The sequence below is a fragment of the Sylvia atricapilla genome, chromosome 7 (assembly GCF_009819655.1).
Source record: "Sylvia atricapilla isolate bSylAtr1 chromosome 7, bSylAtr1.pri, whole genome shotgun sequence".
NCBI lineage: Eukaryota > Metazoa > Chordata > Aves > Passeriformes > Sylviidae > Sylvia > Sylvia atricapilla.
In genome coordinates this window covers 30,083,615-30,101,633 of record NC_089146.1, presented here as the reverse complement: position 1 = coordinate 30,101,633, position 18,019 = coordinate 30,083,615, and the positions used below count along the sequence as shown (strand labels likewise).

At 43.9% G+C, this 18,019-nt stretch overlaps 1 protein-coding gene across 2 annotated transcripts; it reads left to right on the top strand.

The window, feature by feature from the left end:
* Positions 1–1,158: 1,158 nt before the first annotated feature.
* On the top strand, positions 1,159–14,166 carry INSIG2 (insulin induced gene 2). 2 transcript variants are annotated; one of them, XM_066323129.1, is made up of 6 exons: positions 1,159–1,302; positions 5,272–5,618; positions 8,406–8,530; positions 10,580–10,746; positions 11,163–11,262; positions 11,719–14,166. In XM_066323129.1, exons 2-6 carry the CDS (start codon positions 5,375–5,377, stop codon positions 11,758–11,760), a joined length of 678 nt encoding a protein of 225 aa, XP_066179226.1. In that variant the 5' UTR covers positions 1,159–1,302; positions 5,272–5,374; the 3' UTR covers positions 11,761–14,166. The 2 variants fall into 2 exon arrangements, with proteins under 2 accessions (XP_066179226.1, XP_066179227.1); XM_066323130.1 differs by lacking the exon at positions 1,159–1,302 and adding an exon at positions 1,319–1,857.
* The last annotated feature ends 3,853 nt before the right edge of the window (positions 14,167–18,019 follow it).

Below are 18,019 nucleotides of genomic sequence, written 5' to 3'. Positions count from 1 at the left end.
AGTTTGTACATGTTTGGTGACGCTGGTGGTCACAACATACCAGCACAAAGAAACCACAGGTATCACTAAAGATGCCACTACAGTAAACAGCTACAAATTCCATCCTAGTCAGTCATTATTCTGGGAACTGTAAGGGGATAGGCACTGAATCTCTGCAGACCTCGTAATATCGACAGCTCTGTCAAAGTGTTTGCAGTGAAATACCAAGCTTGGGGGAATGTGCAAATCTTTTTAATAAATAGTATTCATTATCAGTGTGAGAAAAGGAAGAGTTCATTAATACAATAATAATGAATATGTTATAATGAATATATATGATGTACAAATGACTGTCACACCATTGTTCTCACATACTCCATCTCACGTATATAAATGGTGCTTTTTATTGTGATGCCTTTACCGTCCCTAAGACAGGCTAAAGCAAATTGTTTTCTGCTTCATGTTGTACATTTTCTCCAAAAGGCCCAAAGTGGGGGTGAAAAAGTGGCTTCTGGAATACGGAGGTGTGCAATTTTGTCCTCAGTCAATGAAGTGAAGTGCACGGGAAAGTCCTTGTGGGACCAGGCGTTCAGGAGGGCGGGAGCTGGGCTGGGGACAAGGATTTCATTCCCACCGTGTCTGTGCCTGAAGGTGTAAGAGGCTGTGGAACTGCCCCCAGCCCAGCTGGCAGCGTGGTCATGGGGCAAACAGCCCAACACATCCAGTTCTTAATTACTGGATCACGGAATGTTAAGGGTTGGAATGTACCTCAAATATCATCCAGTCCCAACGCCCCCTGCTATGGGCAAGGACACTCCCAATGGACTGGGCTGGCCAAGGCCTTGAACACTGCCAGGGTTGGGGCATCCACAGCCCTCCTGGGCAACTGCTCCAGTGTCTCACCACCCTCACAGTGAAGAATTTCTTCCTGACACCTACCTCAAATTTCCTGTCTTAATTTGTGCCCACTACTACTGCACGCGGGACTCAAAGTAAAGTGCTTATAAACTTCGTGGCACTCCTGTGGACCTGCTCCAGAGCCGCAGCCGCGGTACCCTCGGGCTGCCCCAGGCCGGTCCCGGCGCAGATCCCCGCGGTACCCGGGGCTGCCCCAGGCCGGTCCCGGCGCAGATCCCCGCGGTACCCGGGGCTGTCCCAGGCGGCTCCCGGCGCAGATCCCCGCGGTACCCGGGGCTGTCCCAGGCGGGTCCCGGCGCAGATCCCCGCGCTCCGCCCGCGCTGCCCGTGCCCGGCCCGGCCGAGGCCCGGCGGGCGCTGCGGAGGCTGCGCGGGGCGGGGACTGCGGAAGATGGCGGAGGCCGAGTGAGTCCCTGCGCTGCGGAGGGGCCGGGCCGGGTTGGGCCGGGGCTGCGGAGCTGCGGGCCGGGGGGACGGGATGAGCCGGGCTAAGCCGGGATGAGCCGGGCCGGGCGGGTAGCGGCGCCCCTCAGCCCCGTGCTGCCCGCGGGCCGGGGCGGTGCTTCGGGGCCGGGCCGGGGGCGACGGAGGGAGAGGCCGGCGGGGCCGCTCCCCGGCAGCCCGGACAGCCCGTGCCCGGCGGGGCTGCCCGTGCCCGCGGCCCCTCCACCGGGCCGGGCCGGCGCTGCCCGGGCGGGCTGGGCTCCCCAGGCCCGGGGGCCGGGGCAGAGGTGCCGCGCCCGATGCCGGACAGGCGATGGTTTGCTTTGCTTTTGCCGTTCCCTCGCTGCAGGCGAGTGGTTTCTTGCCATCTCCTGCGTGGTGTTGCCCAAATAAATCTTGTTCTCGGCCTCGCCGCGCCGTGCCCGGTGTGTCCGTGTGGTGTCAGAAGTTGTGAATCGCTCCCGGTGCCCAGGGAGAGCACGGGGCGAGCAGGACGGATCTTTTCCTTAGGAGACAGTTAAGTGACTAAGTGTTTTAAAAATGTCTAGGGTGATAATTTACTTGTTAACTTTTTGCGCAATGCCAGACACCGTGTGGCTGCCTTGCGAGTCGTGTATGGAGCGCGGTGTGTTGAAAAGCTCGAGTCCCCGTTTGCCAGCGAGGAAGGAAGTGCAGCTGAGACTCGGGCAGTGCCAAGCCTGCAGCTTCCAGTGCGGTGTTACAGCTGTGAATGTGCGTTCCCAAGAAATGACAGCTCGGAAGTCTTGTTGGTTCAATATGTGGTGATCTGTTCCTATCTGAGAGGAAACGTGCAGTAAAACATAAGGCTTAAAAGGAGACGGTCTCCACTGCCTGCAGGAACAGAGGCCTCCTAGTCAGAAGGAACTGGAGTCTTTAGGGATAGTAATTTAATTTTTGTGAAAGGTGGTGGTAGTGTGTATCTGTGCTGTGCCAGGGCATTGTGAGCCTAGGCTGCCTGAGAAACTGAAGAATCTTTCCTGAGCACTGATCACTTCCAGTTGCTCTGTGGCGTGCCAGAAAGTCTTAGGGTCAGTGGAAAATCTGGAAACTGATAAAACAGCTAAGAATTATACGTGTAGGGTGAGAAACCACCAGGTGCAAATGGCTGCATCATGCCAGTTGCAGACCTTGAATTACTTTTATAAACATCTGTCCATATGTGCCTACCCAGGTGTCCTTGCTGTGGTCAGGCTGTTTACCTGCTACCAGAAATATGTTGCTCGTGTCTTGAATAACTTGCACCTGCAGTGGTTGTGTAGAAACAGTAAGTGATTTCCTTCATTTCCTTCCTCTTGCATTTAGATAAGCCTTTACAATTAAATATGTATTTGCTGAATGGCATATTAAAAAAGTGGGAATTATACAAATGCAGGGTTTAAGATTTGAAAGTGATTTATTCCGGAATAAAAATGGACTTTTATTTGATCATCAGCATTTCTAGGAGAAAAATGAGTAAGAGCTGATCAGTGTTTACATCAGTATTGCCATGTGGGACAGTTGATGATTCTTAATTAGGCTGAAGATTGCTGTAGTTGAAGAATTACAAGAAGTGGAGTCTTGTTAAAGGGAGATACCAAGAGAGAGTATAAAATGGGGAAATAATCAATGCAGGGAGATTATTAATAGATTTCATCAAAGACAGGGACTTGGGCTGATCTCTCTCAGTATTTGGGGCGTGGAACTAGGTCATCTCTAAGGTCTCTTCCAACCCAAAACATCCTGTGATTCTATTTTAGTTGATAACCTTGGTGCACAAAATAGGATGCAGTAAAATGCTTGCTGATCACCCAAAGCTGGCAACATTTGCAGGGCCATAGAGGACTGAGAGATCCTGCAGGAAAAATGGGCTAAAGTTGGTGTCAGAATTAAATAACACCTATGAGCTGAAATGCAGTGTGTGAGGTCTGGAGCTGGTACCAGGGAAGAAGGACTTCTGTAACAGGAAAGAAGAGAGAATTGAATCCAATGAAGGATCACTGGACATGAGCAAACCACTTTATGACTGAAAAAAGAAACAGTTACACTGTGTTTTGCTCCTTAAAGAAAGACCTAAAAGTGTGAACTTTCTTACATATCAGCTGGGGTGATGCATTTAAAAAAAGGGATATGCAGACTTCAGGAAGTGCCAAAAGCTGTTGGGATGGTGAAGCAAGTGGAGAGTTAAGAACTTAGCTTATTTCCCTAGGCAAGCTAAAGCTGAGAAGGGATGTAACAGTTTAAAAACCCATGTTAGGCACAGTATTCCTGCAGGGTTTGTAATTGTGAGCTGCAGCCTCCAATGCCACGTGCTGAAAAGACTCCTGTAAATTTTGAAAATTCCAGTGATCACCTGGTGGACAAAGCCCCAAGGGACATGAGGGAGACTCTCAGCTGAAATGATGTTTTTGTGACTCCATGGTTTCTTTGCTGGAGGCCAAACTCCAGCGCTGTGCCATCCAGAGCAGGGAAAAAAAGGGAGCATTGCAATACCAGCCTTGATATATACACCAAGGTTGGCAGTCTGACTCAGGAAGCAGACTAAGAAGCCTAACACCTTAGTGGTTCTCTTTCCCCCCAAGATGTGTTCATGATTACAAGGAACGTGGGGAGTTGGCTGTGTAGAAGAGAGCCTCTGTTCTTACGAAGACACTGTTGTCTCCCCCAGCTGCCAGTGGGAAGTTTTGTTCAAAGAGAACATTTTCCTTCTTTTTTCTTTTTTCTGTCTGTCGGAACTCTCTTCATGTGATGGAGTATGCCATGGCGTGGCATCACATCTGTGCAGTTGACTGGAATATCTTAACTAACCTCAATGTATTTAACTTCCCTTTGGCTTTCAGTCAGCAGAAGTGAATGAATGCTCAGTCCTCTGCTCTGCTACTGTGTCTCCAGAGAGCTTCCTCGGGATCAGCTGGAGCTGAGAGGAAAGGGGATGGATGTTCTGGTTTGGCTCCCCATGTGCCATAAATAAGAGTTAACAGAAGCTGCTACTAGCTGGCAGTTTCAGATTTAAAAACAATGTCAGGGCTTTTTTTCCCAAGTTCCAGGTGGCTAAGCTGTCGATCACAATCGTTGTTGTACACGAATGGGGCACTGAATCCGTGTATAACAAGACTCATGATGGACAGGTTTTGCTTTTTTTATAAGGAAGGGATTGGGATGGGAACGCTGCCATTTCTGTAGTGCTGGCAGTTACTCATGTCAGAGGCTTCCTAGTGCAAGGGCAGGTGGAGCTCCTTTTCCTTTGCCCTCAGGTGCTTCTGTGCCTGATTACAGTTAGGGTTTATAGTAATGTAAAACTGGGCAGTTTTCACCAGACCTGGATGTTACTTTAGTAAGTGTTTCTCTGTGTTGAACCGTGCTCTGGTTTGCTGAGCTGTTTGCTCCTACTGGAGGTTACAAAACATTTGCTGGAGGATTGGTGAAATTCTGACTCCAGCCTGAAATTTGCTTCCCGGATTTCACTTTCCAGTTGGGAAATGCTTTTTGGTGTCTCTTCAAGAAAAAAGATTGCTGAACCTCTGTGGCTGACTTAGAATTGAGGGCTGTGTGCTGCTGAATTATATAATCTCCAGTTGTTGTTTAAAGGAGGGGAAAAAACAATTTATTCTTACTGAAAAGCAAGCCTTTCTTCCATCTGAGACCTGTGTCATTTCTTCACTTCCTGGAATGTACTTTCACATTCCTAGAGCTGTCCCATCCCATGTGTTTCATTCTCTGTCTCCTAATAGAAAAAGCTGAGAAACTCGTTCTCTTTGTAAGGCGTTTTTGCAGCTGTGGTTGATTTTGCTATCAAAGGACTAACTGCCTGTTCAGAAAATTCAGAAAAAAAATAGTAGCCATTTTTTTAACCTAATCACCAAATAAGTTAAGAGAAAAATACATGTAATGTTTCTTATATCTGAATTTTCATTCTTTTCTATTATTTTTCAGGGTCTGGATGTCTCCTAATTGAAGAGAGTCGAAATACTGATTGCAAGTGAATCCTCTTGGATTGCAGTCAGCCTCTTGGATGCCTCTGATAACTTAAGAAGTCATGGCAGAAAATGATGCAATGCCAACCTTACCAAAAAAGTGTGGCCCATACATTTCATCTGTAACCAGTCGTGGCATGAATTTGGTAATTCGTGGTATAGTGCTGTTTTTTATTGGTGTATTTCTTGCATTAGTATTAAACTTGCTTCAGATCCAGAGAAACGTTACTCTCTTCCCTCCTGACGTGATCACAAGCATCTTCTCCTCAGCTTGGTGGGTACCACCTTGCTGTGGCACAGCATCAGGTAAGTTCAGTCATATGTGTGTGCCTGATGTGCTGAGGTAGTTAGGTAGTTGCAAAAAACTTGTGTGAGATGTGGAGAAGGTAAAAAATTCCCTTTCAGCATCGCTGTCCTTGTTGAGGTGTTTGTATCCTTCTGATCTGCCCACGTGCACACAGATATGTATCTGCTCAGGAATTAGTTTTTTGCTAACTTGTCTTACTGTGATATTGTTAGCAGAGTATAACCTTTGTTTTTTCTGCTGGGTTAGAGCTTAACAGATGTGAGGAGGTGGTGCTGCTGCTGACCTGGAGTTGAGTTATAGGAGTGTGCTCCCAGACAGCTCTTAAAAATACCCTGGTGGTGTCAGACTGTGCAGCACACAGTGCCTCATTTGAATACAGCAAACCACCCTGAGAAACACTCCCTTTTGTGGTCCAGCTTTCTGTTTGTTTCTCCTTCCAGTCCAAGGTGCAGCTTTATCCCCGTGGAGCTGGGAGCCCTGCCTGTGTGTGGGAGCTGAGGGCAGGTGTGCAGCTGTAGGGGCACAGTGCAGAGCAGAGACCTCCATGCAGTCGTGAGAACACAATCTGTTTCTCCCATGGCCAGGCAGGGAGCTGAGCATTCTCTGTACTTAGCCAGTTAAAGTGAGTGGACTGCTGTAGGTCGTAAGAAACACCCTCTTTCTCCTCTCGAGTATCAAGGCATATTCCGTGTTACAGGCGTGATGGAATTTGACTTTCTGCATGGCTCTGAAGGTCACTGGTCCTTAGGGTCAGTTTCATGCTTTACTAAGGGAGTGTTCTTAGCAGCCAGTACTGGAGGACTCTGCTTTGGTGTGTCTTCCTAGAGACAAGTTTTAATCAGATTGAGAAGCTCATAATTCTGAGTATTAGTGTGGGTCAAACTTGATTTTCAGATGGCATCACTGTTTAACTAATGGTAATGTTTAAGCCTGTTTTTTCTTGGTAGACTGGGGTTGTTTGGTTTTTTTTGATACTTTCTTGAAATAGTGCACTTCAGATGTTGTAGAAAAAGGAAAGGAAAGCCTCCAAACAGGTCCCTGAATGTTCTCTTCTCCAGTGGAAATGCATTTGGCATGTTATGGTGGCAGTTGCATACCTGCTTTATCTGTAGTTATCTTAGACCTCTTCTTGTCTTGCCAAGATTGTTGATTAGCTTTTGGTTCATATCCTGCATTTCCTGCCTTTTTCTTTTATGCTTTAAACTTATGAAACTGATTGTCTTGACAAACAAGCCTCTTATATATGAATCAGTGGGGGTTGAAATGAGCCCCAACTTGCTGCAGCAGCAGTGCATGAGGTTTGCACTGTTCACTGCAACATTTGCACCATCTCCTGTTTGCATCAGGCTGTACCTTGTGCTCTCTTGGGTCACCTGAGAACGTTGCAGCTGCCAGTGGGAACCTGGGAAGGCTTCATCTTGCCATCATCTCACAAGAAGCTTGTGGGCCTTTCTGGGTCTGAGGGGTTGGTGGTTTTGATAGAAAGACTGGATATGGCTTGTAAAGTGTACTGTTTGATTTTAGTACTTGATTTTAAGCCACCTGTTTTAAAGATACTAAAGCCTTAATTGGCTTTTCCCAGCAGGAGTCACCCCTGTTGAGGTGTTCTGGGGTTTTTCTTTCATTATCAGTCTCTTCTTCATTTTCTTTCTTTATCTTCTGTGCTAGCATACGTACAGGGAACCTTTGTGGTAAATGCTGATAATTCACCCATTTTCTTACCATTTGTACTTGCACAGCCTTCCTGGAATTGATGTGAACATTTCTCTGCAGTATGGTTTACTATTGTGAACAGAATAAAGGTATTTTGCATATTTATAATCAGTGATGATCGAGGCTGCATTCAGAGAAGTCCTTTCATCCATCACCGTTATTAGTCATGAGTTTGGCCCAAGGCCTTTGGCAAGAAAATTGCTCAGGGAGGTTTTTTTTCCACTCCAGCTTTACTGGTGATTTATTTTCCTGAATCCTGGAGATCAGTTTCCTCTGTGGCAGAATAAAGAGCATTTGCAGTGTTACCCCCAGCAGTGTGCTGGACTGAAGGCACTGGAGTCTGTACTGATGGCTCAGGCTCTGCTGTGCTCACACCACTGCAGTCTAACGTTAAGCCTTTTTGTTTTATTGTTCCTCAGTGGGGTTGGTAAAAGTCCTATTAGCTGCAGTTGCAGTAGAGAGCAATTTGTGAAGAAATATTGAAAGAACATCACAATTCCCTGTGGCTGGAATTCCTGTTTGCCTTCTGTATTCAACAGCTACCATAGGCTCTTCTTGGCTTTCTCTCTTCTGGGTGAGCTTGAGAGCAGCACTGAAGAAAAAAAAGGTTCTCCGAAGCCTGCTTGTAACAAGAACAAAAGAAAACTCAAAACATTGATGTTATAAACCACACCAGTACTGTGGTGTGTTGGTTTTGCAGTTATTTTAAACATATTTGATAGGTGGGATTTTTAGAAGTGCCAGCCTGTAAGCTATTAATGCTCTTTCTGGACTACAGTGCAGATTTTGGTGTGGAGGAGAGCTCTGTCATCCTCTGCTCTTGGTTCAAATTGTCTCTGTATTGCTACTTTTGCTGCAGTGGCTGAAGATGCTGCTTAACTTCATGGGCCTTTTTTAAATAATGAAATTCTTTGAAATTCCTCTTCTCTTACAATGTGTGTTTTTGTGCTGTTTATCCTTAAAAGATGTGTCTTAATAGCAGCTATAATTGTCACAGTCTAGATAGCCTTTATTCTAGTTAAATGTTACCAGTGCTTTAACTTCAGGGCCTTTTTTCTTTCCTGTCTCCACAGCTGTGATTGGATTACTGTACCCTTGCATGGACAGACATCTGGGAGAGCCACATAAGTTCAAGAGAGAATGGTCCAGTGTAATGAGATGTGTAGCAGTCTTTGTGGGAATAAATCATGCCAGTGCTGTATCCTATGATCCAATGACATTGGTGGTAACAAATGCCATTCCTCTTAAAAAAAGCTTACAGTCAGTCGTGGTGAATTGGTGCTAAGGGTGTAACGTGCAGCATTTTTGCAAAGGAAATGCAGAATGTGTGTTAGTGTCAGACTTGTAGCAGTTTTGGAGCTGATGAGTCTTACGTCTTTTTGTTCTGAAAAATATTTTCATTGGGAATGTCTCAATATGGGCCTTTGTCTTACTTAGAGTCTTTGTTTTCTTTGAATAGTTAAAGTTAGTGTGGGAATATATTCATGCATAGGTATTACAGAAAAGTGCTTTAGGATGTTGCAAGCTGATGTCCTTTTAATACCATACTAAGAGCTTGAGTCCCTGTCTTGAGGTCATGAGTGAAGCACATGCACTTTGCAGAGAGTGGGGAAAACTCAGGACCAGGAATACCCAGGACTACACAATGCCAGGAAATGTTGCTACCCCCTTCTGCAAGGGATGCCTTCCTTGATGCCAAGAGAGTACCCTGGGTGACAGGATGCTTTTCCCATGGACTGATGCACCTTACTGGCAGTGCTGTGTGTCTGAGAAGTTTTCTGCAGTTATGCCTAGTGCCTCGTCTGTCAGCTAAAGCCAGGGTCTGCTGGTGAAAAGTGGGGTCTTGTAGAGAAAGCTGATCATCTCCATCCCTGTCAGCTCCAACACAGTTCACAAAAACGCTGCTAAAAGTTCTGTTCTTGTGCTACTGAATCTCCTCATTCCCAGGAAGAGAGGGCACGTTAAGTGAAAGCTGGGAGAGCTGGCTGAATTCTCACTGAGGTTGTTTGGCCTCTGATAGGTTTTGTTGTTGTGTGGTTTTTTCCCCACCCTCTGCTGTCCAGTATGGCCAGATGAGCTGGAGCTGCCACGGTTCCCAGTCACTCCCACTGTCCTCACAAACCTCACTCTCCTTGCCAGGGATGCACTGGTCTGGTGCTGTGGTGCTCACTGACCTGGCCTGTACCTGCTGGGTGAGCCTGTGGCAACTTGGCTGCTTTGAAGAAATCAGAGTTGACAGCTCCTTTTTACACGAGTCTGATTATTTGCAGCAAATTTTCTGCAGTTCTCTAACAGCTGTTGCCCATATCCCAGGACATCAGTAATGTACTGTCTGTATTTCCTGCTTGACAGTTCTCCAGGCTGCTTTCTCTTCAGCTGTTGCCAGTTCTGCACATTGCCAGATTTGGTGAGGGTTCTACCTTCTTTGATGCTTTTTCTGAAGCTATTGATTTTTATCCTGTAATTATTGACTTCAGTTAGTCAAGCTTATTTCTCATTTCCATTATGTCTCTCTCCAGATTTTTGTGAGGAAATAGGACAGTGGTTTTTATACTGTCATCCCATAAATTTGTTTTCAGGCCTATGAAACATGACAAGCCCCTTTTTAATTATCTGTTTTGGACAGGAGTAATGAGGATGAGTTTCCAAAACATTTTGAAGGATGTGAAACACACAAAGATAACTGAAGTGACTTCACAGTTCTTTCATAAGCTGACTTTCAATGTTGATTTATATGAACACTTTCCAGTAATATTTTCATTTTGATTTATAGAACACATTAACATTTTAATGTTGGGCTGAATGTAAAGCATCATGTAATTTAATCAAAATTGCAATTAAGAGTGATACATGCCTTTTTGTGGTAAATCCCTGTCAGTGAAGAAATTTAATGCTAGAATTAGGATTTCACATTGAGTGTAATAAAGGGCCAGGTGAGGGTGAGAAGTAACATGTGCATTGTGTGTCTGTATAAGATGCTTGATTTCTTGGTAGGTGAAGAGGCTCTTCAGTCTTGTACAGTGCAAAGACCCTAAAATTTGAAGAAGTGTAATAAGTTCTTCGTTTCCTGAACCTTAATTACACACCTTAATTCCTTATATCTGATAGCTCTGTGAGAGATGATACAGGCAATTCTGTACTTGTCTTAATCATCTTTTTTTCTGTTGTGGCAAAATAGGCAGAATGACAAAAATTGCTTTGTACTTGTAGATGGTATTTCCAAGCTTTTCCTTAACAGCCAACTCAGAAGGTGGATTTTGCCAACAATATCCAGCTGTCTCTCACGTTGGCAGCCCTGTCCATTGGGCTGTGGTGGACCTTTGACAGGTCACGAAGTGGCTTTGGTCTTGGAGTAGGGATTGCTTTCCTGGCCACCTTAGTGTCACAGCTTCTGGTGTACAATGGAGTTTATCAGTAAGTATTTGCTCCCCATAGGAGATGTCTCCTCTAATAGTGTTCTGAAGCTATAACATTAAGTCAGAATAACTGAAGGGGTACAATTTGACATGATTTTTAATGCTGTCAGTACCTAATTTTGAGCACAGCATAAATTGGACTGTTTATGAAAGCTCTTATATGCGTGTAAGTGAGAAATCTAGTTGGAAATGCTAATTGAAATAAAAATTGCTACCTTGCCAACCATGTAACATGCTTTGTTTGGTTGAATAAATGCTGCTATAATCAATAAGAAGCTTCCTTTGTTGTTTGCTGCAAGAAATTAAATTTCTATAGTAGGTATCTTTTTGAGATAAAGCATTGTGAATTTGCTTTGTGATTAGAGGACTCTGTATTGCACAACACTGAGCTGAAAATTGTGCCTTCTTTTGCAGATACACATCCCCAGACTTCCTCTATGTCCGTTCCTGGTTGCCATGTATATTTTTTGCTGGTGGAATAACAATGGGCAATATTGGCAGGCAGCTGGCAATGGTGAGTCTGGAGGAGAGGGGATGATTGCCTTTCAGTGAAAGCTTAAATGTACATATAATTTCTTCCTCCATGTGTACCAGCCAGCTGTTTGGCTCAAGGGTGTGCAGTGAGGTAGAAATCAGCAATCATTTCTTGTTGATGTACTTAGTGAGCTGATTGTACTGTAAATCAGAGCACACCCATGCTCTGCTCTGTACACTCTGTTACATACTTTCAGGACAATGACCTAAGAGCTCCTGTTTTTGGGGAGAAATCAGGCTGTTCCCAAAATCCCACCTGCTTAGGGGACAGAAATTGCAGCCACCAGTATGTGCACGGAACTTAAGGAGATCAAACTTAGCTGGATGGAGTTTACAAGAGCTATTTTATTACCCATTTTGCAGAAAAATCACTTATCTTAAGTCTTCTTCACTAGTTATGTAAAATAATATTGTTTTTTCACCTTCTGTTTTTCAGTATGAATGCAAAGTCATTGCAGAGAAGTCTCATGAGGACTGAGAGGAAACAATATGCACCTTCTAAACAGGAAAATGTCTGACAAATGACTGTTGGAGGAGCATAAGGAACACTTGACTATGAAATTGCCAAAATGCAATTTTTTTCCCTTGAGTGGTATTCTTTACTGCAATCTGTGATTGCTGCTTCTATAGAAACCTTGATGTCTGATTTTGATTACTGTGAAGTTACACTAGTATGCAATACATTTGACAATATTGCTTCAATTATAGGATTCTTTTTTCCAAATCTAAACAGTTTACCATAAATTCCTGTCTGTCTGTAATGTTGCAGTGCCAAACTGAACCTTTGCACTACATTTCTGTAGCTGAAACTTCTTGATTCACTTTATCTTGAAAGTTTTGAGGAATTTGATCTTAACAGCTAGTGAAAGACAGAGGGGGTTCATGTTTAGCAATGAAGATCTCTTTCCATGATGATAGCCCATAATACCTGTATGAAAGTTATGGATTACAGGTGACCTTTGATGCAATAAGTTACTGATTTATACCTATTAACACAGTATATAATTCTTCTGACTCACATTACAGGTGAGGAAACTCAGTGCAGGTTTCATGGGTTATTGCCACAGCATTTCGTTTCCGTGTGGTGTGTGCCCAGTATCACAGAAATGGAAACTGAGTCTGGAAACTATTTGCTGTTTTTCCCCTGGTATATCCAGCATCTGTGTTTGTTTCTGAATTTATGTGAACTGTGGGCAGATTCTGAAACTACTCATGTGCAAAACAGGATACAGTTCAGGTCATTCTTGTACAATCCTTCAAGCTGATTTGTGTTGATAGGAAAAACACGTTAAGAAGTTTTTATTGCAAAATTTAATTCTGCTGAACTAAATCAGCCACTACCATATAGTGTCATAAACCCCTCCATTACCCATGTTACTCTTGGTGGTCCTTGCTTACCCCCTGCTCTGTTGGCAGGGATCAGCAGGGCTGTCTTTTACCTACTGATGGAGCCCTCGTTTCTGTTACTGTATCCAGGCAACCATAAATGCATTTGTTCTTGTAGCAGTTTTCTGAAGTAGAGAGTGTTGTTTGACAGGTGCCTGTGCACAGACAGCGAGCTGAAATAGGCTGTGTGCTGAATTCCCTTCTTATGAAGGATTTTAGTGTGTGACCCATATTTGGGGGCATACATGGAGTTTTCTCTTGGCTTTACAGCTCCCTTTTAAGACCATGAGCTGGAAGAAGTGCAGGAAAGCAGATTCCAAGAGCACACTGCTAACCTGTGTCTGCAGTGAGTTTGGCATGGGATGTCTCCACTTCGTTTTCCCCTTCTGTCTTTGTTGATGATGTTTAAATGTATTTGTTTTCCTTTTTTGTCTTTGAGTACTATTTTTTAAGTCTTCCATGAAAGATTTATAAGACATGTGACAGTCACCTAGGGAGGCTGGAGTTGGTCCAAAGAACAAATAGATGTTTAGACAAGTTTTTATTAATACATGTGTGAATGCCTTGTACACAAAGCTTGAACTAGGCAACTTTTTCAGTCTTACCTGCTTACCTCCAAGTTTGAAAAGTGTGGAATGAGCACTTCCAAAGGCATTGAAACAGAAGGGCTGGTCGCAAAAGAAAAATTTCTTGAATGGGAAATAGTAAAAATAATAAACAAGCAAATGATGTATGAAGAGCTTGGTTCTGCAGCTCCACAGTGTCATCACCTGCAGCACGCTGTCCTGGGATGATGTTTCAGGAAAGCACCTTCAGAGGCACTTTGCTTTCAGCAGAGGCAGAACATGTCTAAGTAAATCCCTGACCAGAGATTTTCTCTTAATCAAACCATATGGCAGTAAGAAACATTTTATTAATAAAACCAAGAAGCTGGGCAGGAATGAAGGGTGAGTTTCTTTAGGCAGGTTCTGGCAATTTGCTGAAGAAGCTGTTGGGTCTCTCTCTTACAGTATTTCACCTCATCCACCTTCTTCGCTTCGACGAATGGCTTCAGCTTGGTGGACAGTGTGAGAAGTCCCTATTGAGTTATCAGGGCATGAGTGGCATAAAAATTCAGATGTTTGTTATCCTAACTGTAGGGAATAACAGGGTACCTCAGTAGCCAGTGTGCTGACTTGGTAAACAAATGTAGTTTCATCATGACCAACGAGTGTGTACAACTGAAGATGAGTTGTTTTTGTTATTCCCTTGGTGGTAGAACTGCTGTTACCAGTCTCAATGCTTACACAGAAGCAGCCTTTTGTGTGTTGAAATGTGCAGTATGTGAGAAGTGGTTGTTGTGCATCTGTGGCACCCACTTTGCAGCACTTTGCACTCAGATTCAGCTAAACCTGGCTAGACTGTGCTGTCTGCTGACTTTTAAATTTCATTTTGGAAATTTTGAGCATGTTGTGCAAAGGCAGCAATCATCCAAAATAAATTTGGGTGGAGTCCTTTATTATATGTGTCTTACTGTTTTTATTCTTACTCGACTAACATCAATACAGGATCACATTGTGGGTGTCCTGTTGTTTCAAACTGCTGTGATTTTATGGCTGATGTGTTCAAACCCTGAGAAAAGTTCACAAGAAGTATGCTGACACAGCCTCAACTTCAGTGGTGTGGACATGCTGCTACTGTATAGCATGTAGTTATAACATTAGACTGTCTTAAAAAATGTTGTTCAATAAAGAATGAATGAGGTCTAATTTAGATACAACTTTAAAAGCACTCTAACATCTTCACCAATTAACCCTTGTAAGGTCTATGCTGTTTAAACTGCTGTTAAATTGCTGTTAAAAGCAAAATATGCATTAAACACAATTCCAACCTTGATTGATAGGTTTCTTCTTTCTTTAAGAAATTATATTGTTATTTAAAATACACTGAGTTGCCTTCTATCAGAAATCTCGTAATAATTCTGACCATTTAGCTGGCATATTAGTTGCACATCTGTAGAAAAATAGTGAAAAAGAAGCAGGGAAGATCAAATCAGCTGTAATTCTGTCTTAATTATCATGCTGAGCGACCTTGGAAAGTCTACTCTTTTGAATCTGCAGTTGGAATAAGATAACTTCACTCACAATGCAGAAAATAGAGTTTTAGGTATAAATAGCTACTAAGGATATGAAAAAAACCCCAACACACAAATGGTGGGGAAATTCATAATATATTTCTATTTATGAATGTTCTGGTCTGGATATAAACTGATAGTTACTCTGGTATTTACAGACTCCATTCATCATGCCCATCACTGTCTCAAAAAAAGATGTGATAAAGAGAGGTTTGAAAATGTAATGGAAAAGCAGCCAGGCAGAGGTGAGGAAAGGGTGGGAAGAAAGGTACATGGGGCTTTGGGATGCAGTCCCCCAGCAGGACAGCACCACAACTGAAAGCTGGAAGGAGTGCAGGGGGTGACTGGAAAAATCCTCTGTTTTGGCAAACTGTGGCCCAAAATTCCTAACTTTGCTGTCAACATGCAGCATCCTGAGCATGCCATGTGTCTGACCAGGCAGGTTACAGCCAGGGGTAGAAATAACCATCATTTTGGATAGGAAGCACTAAGATTAGCCAAAAGCATATGAGTGAAGGTGTTTTGCTGCAAACTCAACCTCTCCCTTCCATCTGTAACCTCAGAGAATGGAAATTCCAGGTCCTTCCAGCCTGAGGGTGTCGAATGGAAAGTTACTTGCGTTTTGAGGGAATATTCCAACTGCTGAGCTGTCAGGCTCTTGAAGAATGCATCCTGTGCCTCTCATTACAACAGGGCTGCTGTGAGCAGCTAGAGGAGAGTAAACAAAGAAACTTCTCTACAGCTCCTGTACTTCCCTGCTGCCATCTGGCTGGGAGCTGCCACGGGGACCTGTGGGCTCACACCAGTCCTCCCTTTTTTCTTTTCTGCTACGTAAGGAAGAAACATAATTCCATCAGCACCACCCTGGACATTTTGCATATGCTTTTTATATTTTGGAGCAATGTTACTGATGATTCCTGATGGCAGTGGGTGAACAGAACCTGTGGAAATTATGTTGGATACCAGATCAGTGCTTGTGAAAGTGCGTGCACAGCTGGGCAGAGGGAACGAGTGCCTCAGCGTGGGAATAGCTCTCTGGTGCTGTTAGTTCTGATGCCAGTACTAAATGCAAAGCATGAGTAATTTTGCTGCTTAATGTTCAGCACTAAACAGTAAATGAAAGGTCAGTCCAACATGTTAACTGTCATGGAATAGTAAACACTCCTTTAATTGCTTCAGGCAGCCAGATTGCATTTTTGGTGTGTCTGTTTGTCATGTTTTGAGCAGCATGGTCCAGAGCCTTGTCCTGATTTCCTCCTCCCTGGTCAAATGACAAAGCCTCAAATTAAAGGATAAACTTTATGCGTGGACATTTCAGCACAACTGAGAGTTTGTGCTTTGAATGTTTAAAAGCTTTGCTGGGGAAGAAGTAGGGGTTTCTTGATCTGATCAGAGCTGAAATTCAGGTTGAAGTGTAGTTTGGCTGTTTTTGAGGTTTTCCTTTCTTGTTCTTTGGTTTTGAGGCACAGAAGTTCAGTAGTTCCTGTTACACATCCACATTTTATTCGCCTGCCCAGCAGATAGGAGGCAATATATAGAGACAAAAAGGAATGTGAAGTGAATGGGCACCTACTCATTTTCCTCAGGCCAAGCTAGTTGAGTGCTCAGTGTCCAGTGTGCCCTGTACATCTGTGTCAGATGCACAGCCCACAGCAATTCCAGACTGAGGCTCACAGGATTCACTTTCTGTGCAGGCAGTAGTTCTGCCTTGTCTTTGGCAAACATCCCTGCAGGAGGTGACCTGTTGAACTGTAGTTTTGCAGGGATATGTGCACACACTGCAGAGCATTTGCATTGGCAAGGTGCACAGGTGTACCCACAAGATCTGCCTTTTATTACTTTGTTGATAAAAATCCTGAAAATGTGCCTTTGAAACAAATATGGCAAAGTATTTATTGAAGGAGAAATCTGTATTTATTAATAAGTCGCTGTCTGAATTCTTGATGCAGTTTGGCTGTTTCTGTTCTCTGATTAGTTCAGTGTACACCTTGTAACCAACATTTAGATATTTAATAGTTTTTGGTAATCAAACCTCAAAGCAAGATTAGTTTCATGCAATTATTGGAGACAAATGTTTGCGCTAAAAGCAAAGCTGTGAGGAACAGGGTTGCACCTAAATTCACCATATAGAAATTACTCAAAGACAGCCTCCAGCATTTTCCATGCTGTTGGAAGAAGGAAAAGGACAGTAAGTGATCGTTCTGATTATACCTTGGGTTTCAAAACAAGGGTAAGGGGGGACTAGAAGAAGCCAATACAAATGCATTTGTATTGACTTGTTCTGGTCTCAGCTGCTCTCCAAAGACATCACCTCATTGGCAGTGATCACCAGAACATGTTTTGGCTCGTCTGTTTTTCTCTATCCCAGCTGTGCCAGTTGTTCCCTCAGTGACTAGGGATGCCTGGGGTAAGCCTAGCTCTGCCACCAGGGAATTTTCATGGGAATATGACTGTAGCAGCTTCTTGCTTGGATTGACACGTTCCATTTGAACTCTGTGAGAAACTGCTGGCCTGGCCTGGGGCAGTGGTTGGTAATGTTGAGGTAAAATGAGGGATGTGACCCCACGGTGTTCAGGTGGGGTGAAGGGATGCCCAGTGCCTTTAAGGGCATCGAGTGCGTGTGTTAATTACAGGTCCCAACAATGAGCAAAGTTGCCTTGCTCTGCAGAGCCCCACTTCTTGTCTCGAGTGGTGAGACATGCCATCAGTGTGCCAAAGAGAGAAGAATGTGCTTTCTTCCTCCTCCTCCTTACTCTTCCTTTGCACAAATACATAGGAGCTAAGGACAGTTAATCCTGCACTTGGAGCCAGGACTATGTATAGGCTGGGATAGAATTGAAAGACTCCACTGTTTCTTTTTAAAAACAAATGCTTGTTCTGAGCTGCACGTCAAGTGCAATCACTGCTGAATGAACTGACATGCAAAGCCAAGTTCTCAGCTGGACTGGCATAACTCCATCCATTTCAGTGGATATGCAGCATTTCATGCTAGTTGAGAATTTGGCCCATTGTGCTTGAAAGGGATGAAATTGTTTAGACCTTACTTCTTTTCTCATCTGATACAGGTCAAAAAAATTCCTGTGTTGTGCAACATGTAAGAGCAGCACACTGCAGATTCTGCCTTTCCCTCCTCTCTTTCAGCACTGATGAAAACTGTCATCATCCTCTGTGATTTGCAGTGTGTGCTTTTTATATGGGATATCAGCTCTTCAGGAGAATCAGATCTGGCAGAGCAGAT